The sequence below is a fragment of the Eumetopias jubatus genome, unplaced genomic scaffold (genome assembly GCF_037043125.1).
Source record: "Eumetopias jubatus isolate StellerSeaLion01/CBP00866 unplaced genomic scaffold, mEumJub1_p1.0 scaffold_2, whole genome shotgun sequence".
Lineage (NCBI taxonomy): Eukaryota > Metazoa > Chordata > Mammalia > Carnivora > Otariidae > Eumetopias > Eumetopias jubatus.
This window is the reverse complement of record NW_028274808.1, coordinates 131,349,159-131,369,797: the sequence shown is the minus strand read 5'-3', so window position 1 is coordinate 131,369,797 and position 20,639 is coordinate 131,349,159. Positions and strand designations below refer to the sequence as shown.

The window sequence follows — 20,639 nt, the reverse complement described above, 5'->3', positions numbered from 1 at the left end:
AGGGACCCAGGATAGACTACCCACACTGCAAACTGTTCTATTTCTCATGGAGCTTAGCTATTCCCTTGGGGAGGAGTAGATCCAACCAAACCATTAAGTTACTACTTAAGTCAATGGTTCTCTAACACTAGCACAGAAGTTGGGTAATTAACCTGTCATTTTTATGAGGGAATCTTATAATCAAAATTTTTCTGGTTTTTGTGGGTGTTTTTTTATAAGTTTTTGTTTAAATTCCAATTAGTTTACACTCTTAAGATTAGTTTCAGGTGTACAATTTAGTGATTCAACACTTCCATACGATAGCTGGTGCTCATCACAAGTGCCCTCCTTCATGCCCATCATCTATTTAACCCAACCCCCTAACCACCTCTCCTCTGGCAACTATCAGTTTGCTCTCTGTAGTTAAGTCTGTTTCTTGGTTTGCCTCTCCCTTTTTTCCCCTATGATCATTTGTTTTGTTTAAGTTCCACATATGAGTGAAATCATATGGTATTTTTCTTTCTCTGACTGACTTATTTCGCTTAGCCTAATACTGTCTAGCTCCTTCCACATCACTGCAAATAGCAAGATTTCATTCTTTTTGATGGCCAAGTAATATTCCATTCTGTATACATACCACATCTTTTTTATCCATTCATCGGTCAATTGACATTTGAGTGCTTTCCATAATTTGGCTATTGTTGATAATGCTGCTATAAACATAGGGGTGCATGTATCCCTTCGAATCAGTATTTTCCCCCCTCTGGGTAAATACCTAGCCTAGTAGTGCAATTACTGGATGGTTATGGTTCTTGGTGCAACTGTAAATGGGATCGATTCCTTGATTTCTCTTTCTGCTGCTTCATTATTGGTGTATAGAAATGCAACAGATTTCTATACATTGACTTTGTATCCTATGACTTTAATGAATTTGTGTGTCGATTCTAGCAGTTTTGGGGTGGAGTCTTTTGAGTTTACTCTAGAGTATCATGTCATCTGCAAATAGTAAAAGTTTTACTTCTTCTTTACCGATTAGATGCCTTTTATTTCTTTTTGTTGTCTTGATTGCTGAGGCTAGGACTTCCAGTACTATGTTAAGTAACAGTGGTTGAGTGTGGACATCCTTGTCTTGTTCCCGACCACAGGGAAAAAGCTCTGTTTTTCCCCACTGAGGATGATACTGGCTGTGGGTTTATTGTATATGGCCTTTATGATATTGAGGTATGTTCCCTCTATCTCTACTTTGTTGAGGGTTTTTATCAAGAAGGGATGCTGTACTTTGTCAAATGCTTTTTCTGCATCTATTGAGAGGATCATATAAATCTTATCCTTGCCTTTATTAATGTGGTGAATCATGTTGACTGATTTGCAAATACTGAACCAAACTTGCAGCTCAGGAATAAATCCCACGTGATCGTGATGAATGATTCTTTTAATGTACTGTTGGATTCAGTATGCGAATATTTTTTTTTTTTTGGTATGTGAATATTGAACTGAGCATTTTTGCAACCATGTTCATCAGGGATATTGGCCTGTAGTTCTCTTTTTCAGTGGAGTCTTTGTCTGGTTTTGGAATCAGGGTGATGCTGGCCTTATAGAATAAGTTTGGAAGTTTTCCTTCCATTTCTATTTTTTGGAATAGTTTGAGGATAAGTGTTAACTCTTCTTTAAATGTTTGGTAGCATTCCCCTGTGAAGTCATCTGGCTCTGGACTTTTATTTGTTGGGAGATTTTTGATTACTGATTCAATTTCTTTACTGGTTATTATTCTGTTCAAGTTTTCTATTTTTTCCTGTTTCAGTTCTGGTAGTTTATATGTTTCTAGGAATTTGTCCATTCTTCCAGACTGTCCAATTTGTTGGCATATAATTTTTCAAAATACTCTCTTATAATTGTTTGTATTTCTGTGGTGTTGCTTGTTATTTCTCCTCTCTCATTTGTGATTTTATTTATTTGGATCCTTTCTCTTTCCTTTTTGATAAGTCTGGCTATAGGTTTATCAATTTTACTAATTTTTTCAAAGAACCAGCTCCTGATTTCATTGATTTATTCTATTGGGATTTTTTTTTTAAGTTTCTATATCATTTATTTCTGCTCTAATCTTTAATATTTCCTTCCTTCTGCTTGCTTTAGGCTTCGTTTGTTGTTCTTTTTCTAGCTCCTTTAGGTATAAGGTTATGGTTGTTTGAGATTTTTCTTCCTTCTTGAGGTAGGCCTGTATTGCTATATACTTCCCTCTTGGGACTGTTTTTGCTGCATCCCATAGGTTTTGGACCATTGTGTTTTCATTTTCGTTTGTTTCATGTATTTTTTTAATTTATTGATTTCCTGGTTGACCCATTCATTGTTTAGTAGAATGCTGTTTAACCTCCATGTATTTGTGATCTTTCCAAATCTTTTCTTGTGGTTGACTTCAAGTTTCACAGTGTTGTGGTCAGAAAATATGTATGGTATGATCTCAACCTTTTTGTACTTATTGAGGACTGATTTGTAACCTAGTATGTGACCTATTCTGGAGAAGTCCCATGTTCACTTGAAAAGACTATGTATTCTGTTGCTTTAGGATGAAATGTTCTGAATATATCTGTTGAGTCCATCTGGTCGAGTGTGTCATTCAAAGCCATTGTTTCCTTGTTGATTTTCTGATTAGATGGATCTGTCCATTGCTTCAAGTAGGGTGTTAAAGTCCCCTACTATTATTGAATTATTATCAATAAGTTCCTTTATGTCTGTTATTGTTTTATATATTTGGATGCTCCCATATTGGGGGCATAAATATTTACAATTGTTAGATCTTCTTGTTGTACTACTGTCCCCGTTATTATGATATAGTGCCCTTCTTCATCTCTTGTTACAGTCTTTGGTTTAAAGTCTAGTTTGGCTTTTGAAGTTCCAGTTTATCAAGGTTTCACTATCTGTCACCAAGAAACATCTTTTAAAAACTAATTTGTAACAAAACGTTAACTGAAGTTATAGCAATTATATTAGAACAGTAGCCAAAAATGCTGGGTAATGTCAAGAAAAACCTGTACATTCTCTAAGCTGTACCTCAATACATGGTCTCCTTAAAGAAGAGAATCCCATTTACAGAATCCTCAAAGCAGGTTTTAGGTAACAGGTAAATTTGTGGGAAGGAATAAGGGGAAATAATTACTTCTCAGAGAAGCACAATTCCTACTCACCATCATAAACACAAAGGAGATGGTCATGAGAAGTGTTGCTATGGATACCACACTCTGGCCTGCTGCTATGGCCAGTGCCATAGAACTGGCCGAATAAGCCACCATCATAAGGGTAAACATCATGATGAAGAAGGCCTCCACAACTGGTTTCAAGCCTTAGTTGGGAAGAAAAGAGGGGGTTGAATCCAACTGCCTGGGTAACTGTGTATTTGGGATTGCTTACTGTGCAAAGCACTTAATATTTTGAGAAACTAATACCAGAATGAAGAAAATTCATCCTCTATCCAACCACCTTGGGTCACCAATTTCATTACCAGTTCCCCCATGTTACTGTACAAAGTTATCATACAGTTTCTTTTTTATACTTGTGGCATAAGCACATTTCTGTATAACATCTCTGCTCCTTTATTTGTAATTATTAACAATTTCTGAGTGCCTGAGATGGAGAGCTCCAGGCAACACAACTGGCCCCCATTCTACCGCCTTTTCTTCTAAGAAGGAAACTCGTCAATAGCATATGTGTTTTACCCAAACATCACCACATGGCTGTTTGCTATAACTGCATAAGTAAATAAACTGGGAAGAAGATTACATGACCTCTCAGTGGTTTCAGTATCTGGGGAACATCTCCACAGTCCAAGTCGCCCAAGACAAAGCACCATATAATTCTGGGATTGAGGGTGGGGTTAAATAAGTTTCATAAAACTACTTTACAAACTATAATGGACTAATATTATGGGTCACACAATCTGAAGGTTTTGGAGTAAGACCACCAGTCAAGAGTCTGAGGATCTAGGTTCTACACCTAATTCTTTATGACACACCTCTTATATATAAAATGGAAGTTTAAACTCAATCAGTTGATGTTCCTCTAGAGTGCTTTACTTATATATTTTTTAATTAAAATATATATTTCTGATGTGTGCGTGTGTTTTGTGTATCAGTAAAATATATGGAAATTCTGATACAGTGAGCCTGGGGTAAAGCCTAAACACAATGCAGAAATAAATCTAACTACACCTATCAAGCAAGTATTTGTATTAAAGCAGGAAGCCCTGAAAGTCACTGTCTTTCACTATGTTTACATATAAACACACAGACACACACATGAATAAAAATATAAATAAGTAGGGGTCGCCTGGGTGGCTCAGATGGTTAAGCATCTGCCTTTGGCTCAGGTCACGATCCCGGGTGCCGGGATGGAGCCCCGCATCAGGCTCCCTGCTCGGCGGGAAGCCTGCTTCTCCCTCTCCCACTCCCCCAGCTTGTGTTCCCTCTCTCGCTGTGTCTCTGTCAAATAAATAAAAAATAAAATCTTTGGGGGAAAAAACACAAACAAACATAAATAGTAACTACCCCAGCTCCTCCAGCATAGTCTCAAATAGTTTTGTGAATTCTTTCCATGTTTATAAATGACACACAGCATCTTTCAGTAAAATACAGTTTTATAAATAGTTTTAAGTTAGTTTGGGACAAGTCTTGACAAAAATGTCCTCAGAGAACAGTTATTTCATAGCACGCACAATGGATAGATGTCTCCTTCTCTCACTGGCTTGGTTTAGAGTCTGAGAACCAAAAACAAGTTGGTAAAAAGAAATCGGCTTGCCCTCATATCCAAAACTAAAGACACAAACCTTTTGTCATATTGCTTACCTAACAAGAAGTATATTATACAAGTAAATATAATACTTGGTAACATCCTCATGGGTAATAAATCAGATAACAGTTTTCCAAAGAAATAAGATGACACTCTGTAGTATCCACTGATATATTCATGTCTAAAAAGGAAAAAATTGTCCTACATTAGTTTAGGAAGGCAGAGACCAGATTGGGCTGCTTGCTTACCTACAGACTTCGCCGCCACCAGGGGTCTAATGACTACAGCTTCTCACATCCTTGAGGCAAACCCCCGCCACCATCCTGTCAGCATCAGGCACCATCTTAGGTGTGAGCCTCCCCTGTGATGTCTCCCCCACATGAGTCTGTGCAATACCCCTCTTCTCGTTATAGAACTCCCTCTGGATGCCATCCATTCTGCCCCCTGAGCACCCACTCCCGGTGAGCAGATCTGCATCTCCTCCCTCTCTTCCCACACTGGCTCTCCTTGAAGAACAGCGCTCCAGTAGCTGAGTTCAGTTATGGTAGAGGCTTTACTTTCTCCCCACTTCTGATTATGAAGTAGGTGGCTCTGCTATCCTCCGAGCTTCCTAATGCACCTTGGATCACTTCTTCCACTCTCATGATAAAAAAGAAAATGGCACTTCTTCCTTCAACAATCATACCTTTCAACTTTCAACCACACATCCCTGTCAGCCAGCAAATCCTGTTTCCTTCCCTCTCCAGTTCTAGATCCCTTCCTCTTCCTGACATCTTCCTCCTATAATTCCAAACTCCTCCACCAATATCTTTCGTTCCCTCGGGAATGATTCCTTTCCTCAGCATGTAAATATGGGCAAATCTCATCCAACTTTGAAAAACACAAGAAACAAAACAGCCCCTACTTTATTTTAAGGCTGCCCTTTTTGGTTCCTTCCATTCCCCTCCCACTGAGGGCTAAGCTGGGTCCACATTCTTTGTCAATTTGACCTCCACACCTTATATTTACTGCTCAACCCGCTACTTTCTCTCTACCAAGCCTCTCTAACTTTTCCTGTAAGGACCATTATGACTTCTCATTTGCTTAAAAAAAAAGATCCCTTTTAGCCCCTTTATCGCTTGCTTTTTCTGCAGCATTTGGATTTGCTGGCTCTGCCCGATTCTTGAATTCCTTTTTCCCTTGGTATCAAGCCCCAGATGCTCATGATCATCCTTCCAGCCTCTGGCTGCTTTTTCTCAATTAACATTGGCAATCCCCAGGAACCAAGCTGTGGCCCAATACTGGATATGACCAGTTTGACCAACAGCCCCTGATATCGGATAGCCCCCTTCCTGGAACAGAGACCTACTCACATAAAGAGCTTCTTTTCAACCACAAAGAGCTCCACAGCTGACACACTGCTGAAACACTGGTTGGTCGTCAGGAAGAAGAGCACTCCTGATCTGCAATGAGAGAAAGGGGGGGGGGGAGCACTGCAGTCGATTAAACATTCTTAAATCAATTTTCTAACTACAAAACTCTCTCCTCAAACGATACCTTATAACATGAAATAGAAACTGTTCTGGTTAAAACAGAGGGAAGTATGTGCCCCATCAGCTTTCTCCCCACCATCTCTGTGTATCCACAGTGGTACCCCTAGGACTCCACAGAGCACAGTTTGGAAGTCAAGGTCCCGGATTGCTATGGATCGAAATGTGTCCTCCCCAAATTCCAGTGTTGAAGCCCGAACCTTCAATGTGATGATATTTAGAGACAGTATATTTGGGAGGTAATTAGATTTAGATGAGCTCATGAGGATAGAGCCCTCACAATGGGATTAGTGTCCTTAAAAGGAAAGGGAGAGACATCAGCGTGCACACTCTCTCTCTGCCATGTGAAGACACAGCAAAAAGAGAGCCACCTGTGAGCCAGGAAGACAGGCTCTCCTGGAAACCTGACCATGGATGCACCTGGTTCTCTAGAAGTATAAGAAATTGTCGTTTAGACTGTTGTTTAAGCCACCCAGCCTATGGTTCTCTGTAATGGCAGTGTGTGCTGATGAATATGAAGGACATAAAAATACTATCATCTTGAATATTTTTTATTTTTTTAATTTTTTTAATTTTTTTATTATTATTTTTTTAAGATTTTTATTTATTTGCCAGAGAGAGACACAGCGAGAGAGGGAACACGAGCAGGGGGAGTGGGAGAGGGAGAAGCAGGCTTCCCGCGGAGCAGGGAGCCCGACGCGGGGCTCGATCCCAGGAGACCTGGGATCATGACCTGAGCCAAAGGCAGAAGCTTCACGACTGAGCCACCCAGTCGTCCCATCATCTTGAATTTTAACTAACAAAAACAACAAGTATCATTCCTAATGTCTGAACAGAGAAATAGTGAACCAAATAAAGTCTGCAAAGCTAAAAACCTCTATTCGCCTCCTTTTTAAAGGAAAGAAGAAACTAAGACATGAAGAGGCAAAAGGACAGTGGAGGAAAACTTCAATTGACACATTATATATATCCACCACACAACTGGGAGTAGAGCCTTGATACTGTCCTTGACAAGCCATCACCAAAATGGTTTCCAACGTGCTCAAAAAAAAACAAAATGATGTTGTTAAAGGAAAAATTTATTTGTGTACCTGTAAGAAAAGGAAGACTACTATTGCTTTTTTCTCAGTAAAATAATTAAGACTTTAAAAGGAAAGTCACAGTTAATCTACACTTTGATAGATACACGCATTTTATGAAAGCATGCCAACATTCCTGAAATGAATGTTAAAAGTGTCGGGCTTCCCTTCATAATCAAACCACTTAATTCACATGGAGGATGTGAGTTGACACTGAAAGAGCTGAAGTGACCATCATTTAAATGACACAAGAATGGGCGCCTGGGTGGCTCAGTTGGTTAAGCAACTGCCTTCGGCTCAGGTCATGATCCTGGAGTCCCGGGATCGAGTCCCGCATCGGGCTCCTGCTCAGCAGGGAGTCTGCTTCTCCCTCTGACCCTCCCCACTCTCATGTGCTCTCTCTCTCTCACTCTCTCTCTCAAATAAATAAATATTTAAAAATAAAAAATAAATGACACAAGAATGAGAGAGAACATTTTTAAAAATATAAACCCAAGTGTAAAGCCCCTCAAAACAAAAAAAGTTCATAGACACTTAGTAATTGTTTTTAACACCAAAAAATAACTTAAAGAACAGACTGTTTTATAAGTAAGTGCTTATACAATAATTAATGAATGGAAAATAGCCAGACCTGGTACACAGGCAGCTATGTAACTATTTCCACACAAGTCAGCCTACTAGCAAAATAAAAGCTAATTTCAGAAATATGGGACATGCAAAAAAAAAAAAGAACAAGAAGAAGAAGAAAGGAAGGGGGGGGAGAGAGAGAGAAAAGAAAGAAAAGAAAGAAAAGAAAGAAAGAAAGAAGGAAAGAAAGAAAGAAGGAAAGAAAGAAAGAAAGAAAGAAAGAAAGAAAGAAAGAAAGAAAGAAAGAAAGAAAGAAGGAAGGAAGGAAGGAAGGAAGGAAGGAAGGAAGGAAGGAAGGAAGGAAGGAAGGAAGGAAGAAAGAAAGGAAGAAAGGAAGGAAGGAAGGAAGGAAGGAAGGAAGGAAGAAAGGAAGAAAGAAAGAAAGATGGGACATGCAACAATTCAGCTCAATTTGTTAAGCCTTATATCTAACAATACTGTTATGTTCATCATGATTCTGAACTAGTAGACACTGACATTACTTCTAAATCATATGATTTATAGTAAATACAGTTTTATTGCTAAAGAATTTAAGGTATTCTAATTCTTTTTTTTTTTAAGGTTTTATTTATTTATTTTTGACTCAGAGAGAGAGACAGCAAGAGAGGGAACACAAGCAGGGGGAGTGGGAGAGGGAGAGGCAGACTCCCCACTGAGCAGAGAGCCCGACATGGGGCTCGATCCCAGGACCCTGGGATCATGACCTCAGCCGAAGGCAGATGCTCAACAACCGAGCCACCCAGGCGCCCCTCTAATTCTTTTCAAGCTGGTAATCCATGTCTGTAATATCTACTTACTGATCCAAATATTTTTTAAAATATCTTTTCTCTTAATATATATTAATTTGTTTAGCTATCACCACAGCCCTGTAAGGTAACTATTAGGTCATAGAAGCTCCTACTCTACATATAAATAAAACCCAGATTGTTAGTTACACAGGTTAGAGAAAAAGCAGAGAGCACCTCTTTGGGATAATTCTTTCACGAAGAAGAGAACAAAACCACTGGCCTCCTGAGCAATTTCAAATGATGAAAAAGTGGCAACACGTTTATGTCAAAAATACAAATTAAAATAAATCCAATGCCCTATTTCTCCAGAAAACATTTGAAGAAACTGCTAAACCTCTTCTTTACTTCTCTGGATTCTTCTACCAAGAATTGTAATGGTTAGATATCCAATTCCTCTTTAAAATTCCAGTTGCAGACAGGTTTTCCAATACTTTTTCCAAATACTTCCCACTGCACAACACAAAAGGTCCATGGGCAATAGATCCTGTGACCTATATTCTGTGCTTGGTAAAAATATGCCACCTATAATGGGTACAAATCATCAATTACTAGCAAGCTTGGAAACAAGTGAGAGGCCACCACACCCTTCAGGGAAAGTAAAAAGAAAAACAGTGACATAACTCTGGAAATAAGCTGCCATAATAATCATAACACAGAGTAACACTATCTGATTCCATACAGGAGATAATTTATTTTACTTGAGTGAGGAATTGACTTTTATGCTTATTCTTTCTTTCATAAACAATCAGACATCAAAACAGATTCGACTTAAGCTACTGCAACTTTCCTCATATCCTTATGGTAAAATGGGGATAATACCACCCCACTTTTTGAGGCAGAAGTCTGCATCCATGGTTTAAAACACAGAGCACAGTGCCTGGCACAGAACAGCTTTCTACACAGAACAGCTCTCTATAAGGAGAACTCTGCAGTCTTTGACAGTACTGAGCATATACATTCAGAGCATGCTAGAGCCCATTACTAAGTCTCATCATGAAAAAATATTTGTAAGGGCACATGATGACTAAAACTTGGTAAGGTAAACTAACATAAGTGCTAACCATATAACAGAAAAAACCGAGTGTCATCCACCTCCCCATGGCAAACAAATCAAAAAATATAAAGGAAAACTTATTCACAAGCAACAAAAGCAAAAAACAGATAACCTCGACTACATCAAAATTTTAAAACTTTTGTGTATCAAAGGACACTCTCAACAGTGAAAAGATGACCCACAGAAGGTCAGAAAATACTTGCAAATTTATACCTGATAAGGGGTTAATATCCAGAATATATAAAGAACACTTACAGTTCAACAATTTAAAAATCCAATTAAAAAATGGGCAAAGGATTTGAATAGACATTTCTCCAAAGAAGATACACAAATGGCCAATAAGCACATGAGAAGGTTCTCAACATCACTAATCATTAGGGGAATGCAAATCAAAAACCACATGAGCTATCACCTGACACCAATTGGGATGGTTATTATTACTTAAAAGAAAAAAAAAACAAACAAACAGAAAATAACATTTGGTAATGTTGTAGAGGAATTGAAACCCTTGTGCCCCGCTGGTAGGAATGCAAAATGATACAGCTGCTGTGGAAGATAGAATATTTCATAGAATTACCAAATAATCCAGGAGTTCTACTTCTGGGTAAAAATCCAAAAGAATTTAAAGCAGAGATTCAAACAGATATTTGTACATCCACATTCATAGCAACATTGCTCAATTAGGAGTAAAGGGCAGGCCACTCCAAGATGGGTCACTTTGACATGAAAATTATTTTGAGTTAAAAGCCATCAGGACCCGGCAGACTCAGGAAAAGCTTTTTATCTCACGGCACCTGGGTGGCTCAGTCAGTTAGGCATCTGCCTTCAGCTGAGGTCATGGTCCTGGGGTCCTGGGATCAAGCCCTGCGTCGGGCTCCCTGCTTGGTGGGAAGTCTGCTTCTCCCTTTCCCTCTGTCTCCTGCTCCCCCTGCTTGTGCTCTTGCTCTCTCTTTTTCTCTCTCTGTCAAATAAATAAAATTTTTAAAAAAAGCTTCTTATCTCCCCCACAACTGCCTAAATTTAAATTGGAAAGGAGAGCCTTTTAAGAAGAGAGCTATTAAGAAAGATGCCTCTTTGCCTAAGAAACTTATCTGCATAAGAGGGCAACCTTTGTTTTCCAAACATCATCTCCCACCTTCCTGCTAAAATCTTTCTCCCCTTACCCTACCCAGCCTTCTCCTTAGCTCGTATAAGTATCATGTTGTCTCACTGCTTTTGGAATTTGCATGTCTGTGTGGATTCCCTCTATATATGCTATTAAACTCGGTTTTCTCCTGTTAATTTGTCTCATGTCAATGTGATTCTCAGTCCTACTAGAAGGACTCTGAATGACAGAGGAAATTCTTCCTCCCCAACATTCACAACAGCCAAAAGGTAGAAATAACCCGTGTCCAAGGACAGAGAAATGCATAAACAAAATATGGTATATCCATGCAATGGAATATTATTCAGCCTTTAAAAGAAAAGATATCCTGACATATGCTACAACATGGATGAACGTTGAAGATACTATGCTAAGGAAAATAAGCCAGTCACCAACAGACAAATACTGTATGATTCCACTTATATGAGTACCTTGAGTAGTCAAATTCAGAGACAGTAAGTATAATGGTGGCTTCCAGGCACTAAAGAAAGTGAGAATGAGGAATTTTTGTTCAATAGGTACAGAGATGCAGTTTGGGAAGATGAAAAGTTCTGGAGTTGGATGGTTGTGATAGTTACACGATAACATGAACGTACTGGGGATCCTGGGTGGCTCAGTCAGTTAAATATCTGACTCTTGATTTTGGCTCAGGTCATGATCTCAGGGTCATGAGATCAAGCTCCAAGTGAGGCTCTGCACTCAGTGCAGAGTCTGCTCGAAATTCTCTCTCTCCCTCTACCCCTCCCCCCGTTCGCATGCTCTCTCTCTCTAAATAAATAAGATCTTTAAAAAAATAATGTGAATGTATTTAATATCACTGAACTGTATGCTTAAAACTGGTTAAGAAGGTAAAAATTAGGGCGCCTGGGTGGCTCAGTTGGTTAAGCGACTGCCTTCAGCTCAGGTCATGATCCTGGAGTCCCGGGATCGAGTCCCACATCGGGCTCCCTGCTCGGCAGTGAGTCTGCTTCTCCCTCTGACCCTCTTCCCTCTCGTGCTCTCTATCTCTCATTCTCTCTCTCTCAAATAAATAAATAAAATCTTTAAAAAAAATAAAAAAAAGAAGGTAAAAATTAATTACCTGTAGAGTCTGTATAAATTACCACCATACACACACACACACACACACACACACACACACACACACACACACGCATTCAGCTTGCAGTTCATTGACTTATCCCCCTCCTCAGTTTATCCTGTACTTGTCTCAAATTCAAATTCTTAATGGATTTTCATTAGCTAGAAAGTTGTAACAGCACTTTCTCAAAATCAAGATCCAAATTTACTTACCTATTCTGGATTCCTGTAGGATCATTTTTTAGATCATAGAAAATAGCACCAATAACAAATCCCAGGATGACTGTTACAATTATCTTTCCAAAAAGAAAAAGAAAAATAAGTGTTAAAACTTAACATACCATTTATTATTATAAGACATAAGTCTACATAATAAAATCTCTTCATTGAGATAGATACTTCAAGTGGTTCAGACAAAGTCCTTGAATGAATATAAAACAGTGTATGTTATTAGACTGCTTTCTAAAGTAAAAAATAATTGATTTGTGTGTTGGGAGGCTGATAGAACACAGTAGACCCCTGGAATGCTAAGGTTCCTCCCAGTGATTCACCAGGCCAGTTCAAGGTCCAATTCAGGCCACCAGGCCTGGGAGGGCCATATACAATAGGGGAACAATGCAAGCGCCTGGCTAGGTCATTTAAGGAATAAAGTCCAAATGGATAAGAGTTCTGACCTGGACTCTCAACCTTTTGTGCTAGTGAACATGCAGTTTTGTTTTGTTTTTTTAAGATTTTATTTATTTGAGAGAGAGAGAATGAGAGAGAGAGAAAGCACATGAGGGGGGAAGGGTCAGAGGGAGAAGCAGTCTCCCCGCTGAGCAGGCAGCCTGATGCGGGACTCGATCCTGGGACTCCAGGATCATGACCTGAGCCGAAGGCAGACGCTTAACCAACTGAGCCACCCAGGCGCCCCATGAACATGCAGTTTTATATTTCAAGAGGTTCAAATAAAAACAGGGTATCTTTACTCTTACCATTATAAATAAATAAAAATTTTCAAACACACATAAAAAAATTCTAACAATTTATTCTGCGTGATGAGGAAGCAGGGGTAAGCTGACCGCCGACCTGACCCAGGGGGCAGGGCAGGCCTGCACTGGAAAAGCGCAATGTCACCTCCACCGAAGCATTCAACCAGCTCTTTCTGAAGGTACTCAAATGCTTCCACTACCCATTCTCTTGTCACAGCTTCTCTAACAACCTCCATCCAAGGTCCTACAGACAACAGTGTACAACTAAGCTGCCAATTCTTTGCCACTCTTACCTACATCCGCTTCCTCGATCTGTTTGGGGACTCCTAAGAAGACTACATAAACATCACTTTTGTTTTTAAGATTCATAAAATTGTCTCTTAAGGACACTTCTAAGCAAAGGATTAAGGGTTGTACTGTGATAGAATTTATTTAAAATTAATTAAAATTCTATTTATTGGGGCTTCTGGGTGGCTCAGTTGTTAAGGGTCTGCCTTCGGCTCAGGTCATGGTCCCAGGGTCCTGGGATCCAGACCCGCATCGGGCTCCCTCCTCCGCGGGAAGCCTGCTTCTCCCCCTCCCACTCCCACTGCTTGTGTTCCCTCTCTCGCTGTGTCTCTCTTTCTGTCAAATAAATAAATAAAGTCTTTAGAAAAGAAAATTCTACTTATTGTACTTTTATATTGCATTGAATATAAAAATAGAAGGAATGGTTATCTAAAGACAACAAAAGGGCGCCTGGGTGGCTTAGTCATTAAGCGTCTGCCTTCGGCTCAGGTCATGATCCCAGGGTCCTGGGATCGAGTCCCACATCGGGCTCCCTGCTCAGCAGGAAGCCTGCTTCTCCCTCTCCCACTCCCCCTGCTTGTGTTCCTGCTCTCGCTGTCTCTCTCTGTCAAATAAATAAATAAAATCTTAAAAAAAAAAGAAAGAAAGAAAACAAAATACCCCACCATGTACCTTGGAAACTTCAAAGTTAAAAAAAAAAAATCTCAGTACTACAACAGTGTAATGGTATTAAGACTTGAAATTTTTTACAAGTCTATTCTGGCATGAAGCAAACCAAACTGGAAAAGAGGATAATGATCTGTGAAGGCTAGTTTGTGAAGACCACAGTCTGGAAAAAAGTATGATCTGAGATGTCTTCAAAATTCCTGTGCTAATAAGACAGTCAGAAATTTGGAAAAAAATCTATTGCCTTGGTATAATTTTCATTACCCTCAGAACATACTGCACTTTATGCCAACAGTTCAAACTTCCAAAATAAACAATGATGACTCCATTACCATGTGTGCATGTGTATATACACAAGTCTACTTTCAGACAATAGAACTTTAGGAATGTTCAGACTTTTTATTTTATTTTATTTTTTAAGATTTTATTTGTTTATTTGACAGAGAGAGATACAGCGAGAACAGGAACACAAGCGGGGGGAGTGGGAGAGGGAGAAGCAGGCTTCCCGCCTAGCAGGGAGCCTGATGCGGGGCTCGATCCCAGGACCCCGGGATCATGACCTGAGCCGAAGGCAGACGCTTAACCATCTGAGCACCCAGGCACGCCGGAATGTTCAGACTTTTTAAACTGGACAATCTACATGCTTGTTTCTTTTGTATTCAAATATTTGATTTCCTATAGTAACAGACTGGACTGTCAGTCTCATCATTAGGATGTTTACTAAAGGTTTCAAAGTTCTAAAAGAATGTTCAAGTCAGCTTTCAAACACATTGACAAAATGATTAATCTCGTAATTTTGTCATGCTTTCACAAGGGGCATCTAGGTTATTCTTTCTTGCATTACAGAAAAGAAAAAAAACAAGCAAGCTAAACATTGCTCAACAGAGTGCACAAAGACACTATCTGTGAGTTCTGTGCACCTGGTCTCTTAACAGAAGGGGAAAAAAATTCCCGAAATATGTTATTCTTTCTTGTTCAAATGTGTTTAGCAATATTATCTCAAGGTGAGTTCTGAGGGATAATTATGGCCATCACTCAAAAAACTAATCCTTAGTCAAATGTTAAATACACCAATGGAAAAATTAATCTCAGGGCACCTGGGTGGCTCAGTCGTTGAGCGTCTGCCTTCGGCTCAGGTCTTGATCCCAGGGTCCTGGGATCGAGCCCCGCATCGGGCTCCCTGCTCCGCGGGAAGCCTGCTTCTCCCTCTCCCACTCCCCCTGCTTGTGTTCCCTCTCTCGCTGTGTCTCTCTCTGTCAAATAAATAAATAAAATCTTAAAAAAAGAAAAGAAAAATTAATCTCTAAGAGTTATAACAGAGTGTTCCAAATAGATTTGATCAGAAAAACCCATGGCACTTTAAATGAACATTAAATCCTTTTATACCGATGATCCATTTACTCCAGGATCATCCGAATACAACCTTTGGTTAAATGGTATTATCAGAAGCAAAGTCTGAATCACATAAATGACTAGCTGAAATCTAAGTATGGCTGTAATATTACCAATACGAGCTTTATCAGCAGGAAGCCATAAAGCAGTTTAATAGCCTCACATTCAAACACTTAAAGAAGTAAACAACATACATGCAAGATTGAAAACACTAAACCAAAGGTCAGCCAGCTAGGGTCCACAGGCCAAACATCGCCTGTCACCTATTTCTGTTTAGCCCTCCAGCTAAGAACAGGTTTTACTACCTTTTTAATGGTTGGGGGAAAAAAGAGTGAGAGAAGAAGACTATTTCTTGCCACATGAAATTTAAATGAAATTCTAATTTGTGTCCATCGGTAAAGTTTTATTGGAACATAGCTATGTTCATTTGTTTATGTATTAACTATAGCTCCTTTCTTGCTAAAATGGCAGAGTTGTCTCAGAGTACCTGAGACAAAGACCACCCGGCCAGCAAAGCCAAAAGTATACACTATCTAGCCCTTTACAAAAAAGGTTTGCCTGCTCCTGCCCTAAGTTAACATTCCAGTATGTACAAATATGAATAGGTAATGCTCAGAGAGATGCCGTATTCTATCTTTGTTCTACAACATTGCCATGAATCTGAGCATTATTAGGACTCATTTTGTGGAACTGAGTTCACTGAGGAGGCAAGCAGGGTGAACATGCAACTTGGAGGCACTAGGCCTGGGTCTGCACCTGAAGAAAGCCTAGCAACAAAAGGTGCAGAATCATGCTGTGTTAGAAATAGCTCCACATTCTAGAAGGGGGAACCCTCTTGCTCTGTTGGTGGGAATGCAAACTGGTACAGCCACTCTGGAAGACAGTATGGCGGTCCTCAAAAAGTTAAAAATAGAACTACCTTATGACCCAGCAACTGCACCATTGTTATTATTATTTACCCAAAGAATACAAAAACACTAATTCAAAGGGATGCATGCAACCCTATGTTTATAGCAGCATTATCTACTATAGCCAAATTATGGAAAGAGCCCAAGTGTCCATCGACTGAAGAATGGATAAAGAAGATGTGGTATATACAATGGAATATTACTCATCCTAAAAAAGAATGAAATCTTGCCATTTGCACAACATAGATGGAGCTAGAGAGTATTATGCTAAGCGAAATAAAATAGTCAGAGAAAGACAAATACCATATGATTTCACTCATATGTGGAATTTAAGAAACAAAATCATAGGGGAAAACAGAGAGAGGCAAACCAAGAAACAGACTCTTAACTATAGGGAACAAAGTGATGGTTACCAGAGGGGAGATGGGAGGGGAATGGGTAAAATAGGTGATGGGGATGAAGGAGGGCACTTGCGATGAGTACAGGGTGTTGTATGGAAGTGTTGAATCACTATATTGCACATCTGAAACTAATAATACACTGTATATTACCTAACTAGAATTTATTTTTTTAAAAGATTTATTTATTTATTTGAGAGAGAGAGCAAGCATGAGAGGGAAGAAGGTCAGAGGGAGAAGCAGGCCCCCCGCTAAGCTGGGAGCCTGATGTGGGACTCGATCCTGGGACCCTGGGATCATGACCTGAGCCGAAGGCAGTCGCTTAACCAACTGAGCCACCCAGGTGCCCTTAACTAACTAGAATTTAAATAAAAACTTAAAAAAAAAAAAAAAGAAAGAAAGAACTCCACATTCTAATCACATCCTGCCCAGAATTACTATATATGTGACTTGGACAAGACACTTATAAGCCACTTTCAGAAAAAGGAGAATTTTACATTATTTTCAAAGTAAAAATATATAATGTATAAATCACGCTAAAGAATCAACTCCATTACATTATCTCACTGTTGAAACAATGGGTAAACAAGGTTGACTTATTTATCAAACTTGTTTCCAAATGATATCAAATCTAAAAGAATAAAAATTTAACTTTGATTGATAGCACACAGAAGTGTTCATATTCTGACAGAAATACAAAATAATAGCAGCAAAAATGTTTGGAGCAATTAGCAGTATGTCTCACAGAGGGACAGAGATTCTTGGTACTAATACTTAAAAGGCAACAGTACTGAAGTATGAAAATTCTGGTGCATGTGGTAAGAAGTCAATCATATCTTTTATTTTTAAGATTTATTTATTTGAGAGAGAGAGAGAGATCTCACACATGCATGGGGCAGGATGGGGGGCCAGAGGGAGAGAGAGTCTTAAGCAGACTCTACACTGAACATGTGAGCCCAACTCGAGGCTCAATCTCCCAACTGTGAGATCACAGCCCAAGCTGAAACCAAGAGTCAGCCGCTCAACTGACTATGCCACCCAGGTGCCCCAAGAAGTCAGTAATATCTTATTAGTGCCAACAACATGCCATCTTTTGGTACTCAACAGAGATTCAATGACTGATAATGAATAAAATCAACCACCCCCAAAATAACTGGCTAAACTGATTTCCTTAGAAAGGTTGGACCAATGAACTGGGAATACTAGGGTTTTGTAGGACAGAGCACCTGAGAATACAGAACAGTAAAGGGGTATTAATCAACAACTACCAATAGAGCCAGCCAAATGAGGCAAAGAACACGATTCCCTCTTCATCAAAAGAAAAGTTAATCTGACAGTGAATAGTCTTATTTAACAGGATTCAAGCCTGCTTACTACGTTGTGTTAACTGCCAACTGTTTTAGGTACCTAGTGCTTTCCTAAGATGAGAACCCTAAAATGAAGAAGGTCAATGATGGGGAAGAGCGCTTGCACACAGGCTCTTCCCTGAGACAGCAGCTGACCCCTGTGACCTTCAGGTGCATTCAGTGAATCTAGATGGAGGCTTCCCTGACCGCCTGACTTCAAATGCAATCAACTCCTTTCTGCTCTCTCCCTCTCTCCCATTCTCCTTTCCTTCTCTCTTCTCTTCCTTTCTCCCCGACTGTGCTTAAACTTTCTCCATAGCTCCTTCTACCATATGACTTGCTATCTAGTTCATTACTGTATGAATTTGTCATCTGTCACACCTCATAGGAAAACAAGCTCTATGAGAACAGGGGTTTTATTTTCGCCCATTTTGTTCACCACTGTATACAAGCTCCCAAAATGCCACACACGGTCAATGAGAATTTGCTGAATGAGTCAGGAAATGGATGCATGCAGCCACCAGAAAATCCTAAATGTGGCTAAACATTTCCTTTATTTCACAATTTTTGAAGAAAAGATTTTTCAACAAAGATTGCCCATTCCAGCTAGTTTAAATCAACAAAAAGTCTTAATTAAGTAGTCAAAAGAAAAAAAAAAACCACACACACCAAAAAAAGTTTTCCATAGTAAAAATTTCATGGTGTTTCACTTGTTCTGTTGGCTGTTTTTATATTCCAAATGGAGTGGGGATAAATAAATGGAAGCTTGGGCAGAAGATAAGCATAATCCCAAAACAGATTATACCAGAACCTAATGTTCCCACATGAGTATGTCCCAGAATAATCAGAAGAATCTGTCAGGTTACCTGAGCTATAGAGGCCTGGGGATTGCCCAGTAAGTTTTTGAATGAACGCTTGGAAATCCATCTGAGTTGATGACAGAAGGAGGTGGCATAGGTGATCTCCTTAAAGGTTGAGCTCGTCCTCTTATGACCCTTTATGAGTCGATCTAACTCATCTTTCGTTTTTCTGCAAAAGTCAGAGTTGCCATAAAACTCAGCTATTTTTTCTATGAGTGGAGATCTTCTCTTGGAAGGCTCTTCAGTCTCCTTGACTTTGGAACAAAAGTAGATAAAGAACGGAAACATTATTAATAAAATAACAACTGATTTAGCCCATTTTTCTGTAACCCCTTGCTTAGATTCTTCCCTGACATCTTAATTCTAACACTTGAGTATAAAAAATTATTAGATCTGTCATTGCTTTACAACATTAGAAAAATATAGTTAATTGGCCGACGGCTTCCGTAAATTTATGAATACAGCAAACCTACTGATCTTTTCCTAACTACAACATTTGAACCCTAATTTTTTTAAAATAAACTTCTTACCATAGGGAGTTACAATTCCTAATATACAAACCTGGTCCTTTTTTTCTTCTATATGCAAATATATAAATTGCCAAGTTTCTTATTTCACAACATTATATAAACAATGGGCATTTTTTTTAAATGAAACTTCCCCTTAGAAGTGACACTATCACATAAATACTCATTTATACATTAAATAAAAAACATAGCAACCATGGAAAACAAAATCTATGTTGACCAATACTATAGAGTGAATGTTCGTGTTCCCTCAAGATTTATATGCTGAAACCCAATCCCCAAGGTGATGATATTTGAAGGGTGATTAAGTCATGAGAGTGCAGCCCTCATGAATGAGATTAGAACCCTTACAAAAGAGGCCCCTCTTCACTTCCATCATGTGAGGAGGCAGAGAAGACGGTCACCCATCTTTGAACCAGGAAGCGGGTTCTCAACAGACACCAAGTCTGTAGGTACCTTCACCCTACACCTTGGACTTCCAGCTCCAGAACTGTGAGAAATAAATGATTATTGTTTAAGCCACCTAGTCTAAGGTATCTTTGTTACGGCAGCCCAAACAGACTAAGACAACTGTTATCAGAGTTCAGCATTAATATAAATTCACAAAGCCATGTTTTACTGAGCTGCCACATGGCTAAACTTCAGCCAATTCAGTTCGGCAATAATCTGTGACTCTCAATAGATTCACATACCTTCACCGTCTTGGTCCTCTCTGTTTAATATCACAGCAGAAGAGTCTCCATTAATGACATCCAGGAAGAAGTCTGCGGGGTTATTATAAGGCTCACAATGGTAACCTACAAAAAGAAGGCAACTCAGGTATATAAACTTGATGGTCTTGGAAAGTAAAAACTCACTTTCAGGGGTGAGAGAGGTGAGGCAGGGGAAGAGAATCAACTTCTCCCTCATCTTTTTTCCTCTTCTTTCACTGATTTATCCTTCCTTTTTATGTATTCAATCACATGACATTTCAACAACGCTCTGTCTTCCAGAAAAACAACATACTCAAAACCAACCTTGAACTCCCAAAATATCTTAAGTTAATATCTGGTCCTTACCAATTATAATTCATGAGACCTGAAACAGCTAACAGTATGCTCTGATGCTTATCAGAACCGCTTCAAAAATCTAAATATAGGTCCAAGGGGAAAAAATTGAGTTAAAAAAAAAAAAGCTGTAGCTAGGACTAACGCTCCTCAAAGCAAGGCAAGAAGCAAAGAATGC

General features: G+C 39.2%; 1 protein-coding gene across 3 annotated transcripts in view; it reads right to left on the bottom strand.

Moving 5' to 3' along the window:
- Positions 1–20,639, bottom strand: part of ABCG2 (ATP binding cassette subfamily G member 2 (JR blood group)) — a 138,387-nt gene that overhangs the window by 4,080 nt on the left and 113,668 nt on the right. For all 3 annotated transcript variants that reach the window (XM_028117754.1, XM_028117753.1, XM_028117755.2), the window contains 6 exons: positions 20,108–20,212; positions 18,895–19,142; positions 12,273–12,355; positions 6,111–6,200; positions 4,815–4,939; positions 3,162–3,316 (listed from right to left, as the gene is read on the bottom strand). In XM_028117754.1, the coding sequence (XP_027973555.1) occupies positions 3,162–3,316; positions 4,815–4,939; positions 6,111–6,200; positions 12,273–12,355; positions 18,895–19,142; positions 20,108–20,212 (806 nt within the window). The remainder of the gene's footprint in view (positions 1–3,161; positions 3,317–4,814; positions 4,940–6,110; positions 6,201–12,272; positions 12,356–18,894; positions 19,143–20,107; positions 20,213–20,639) is intronic.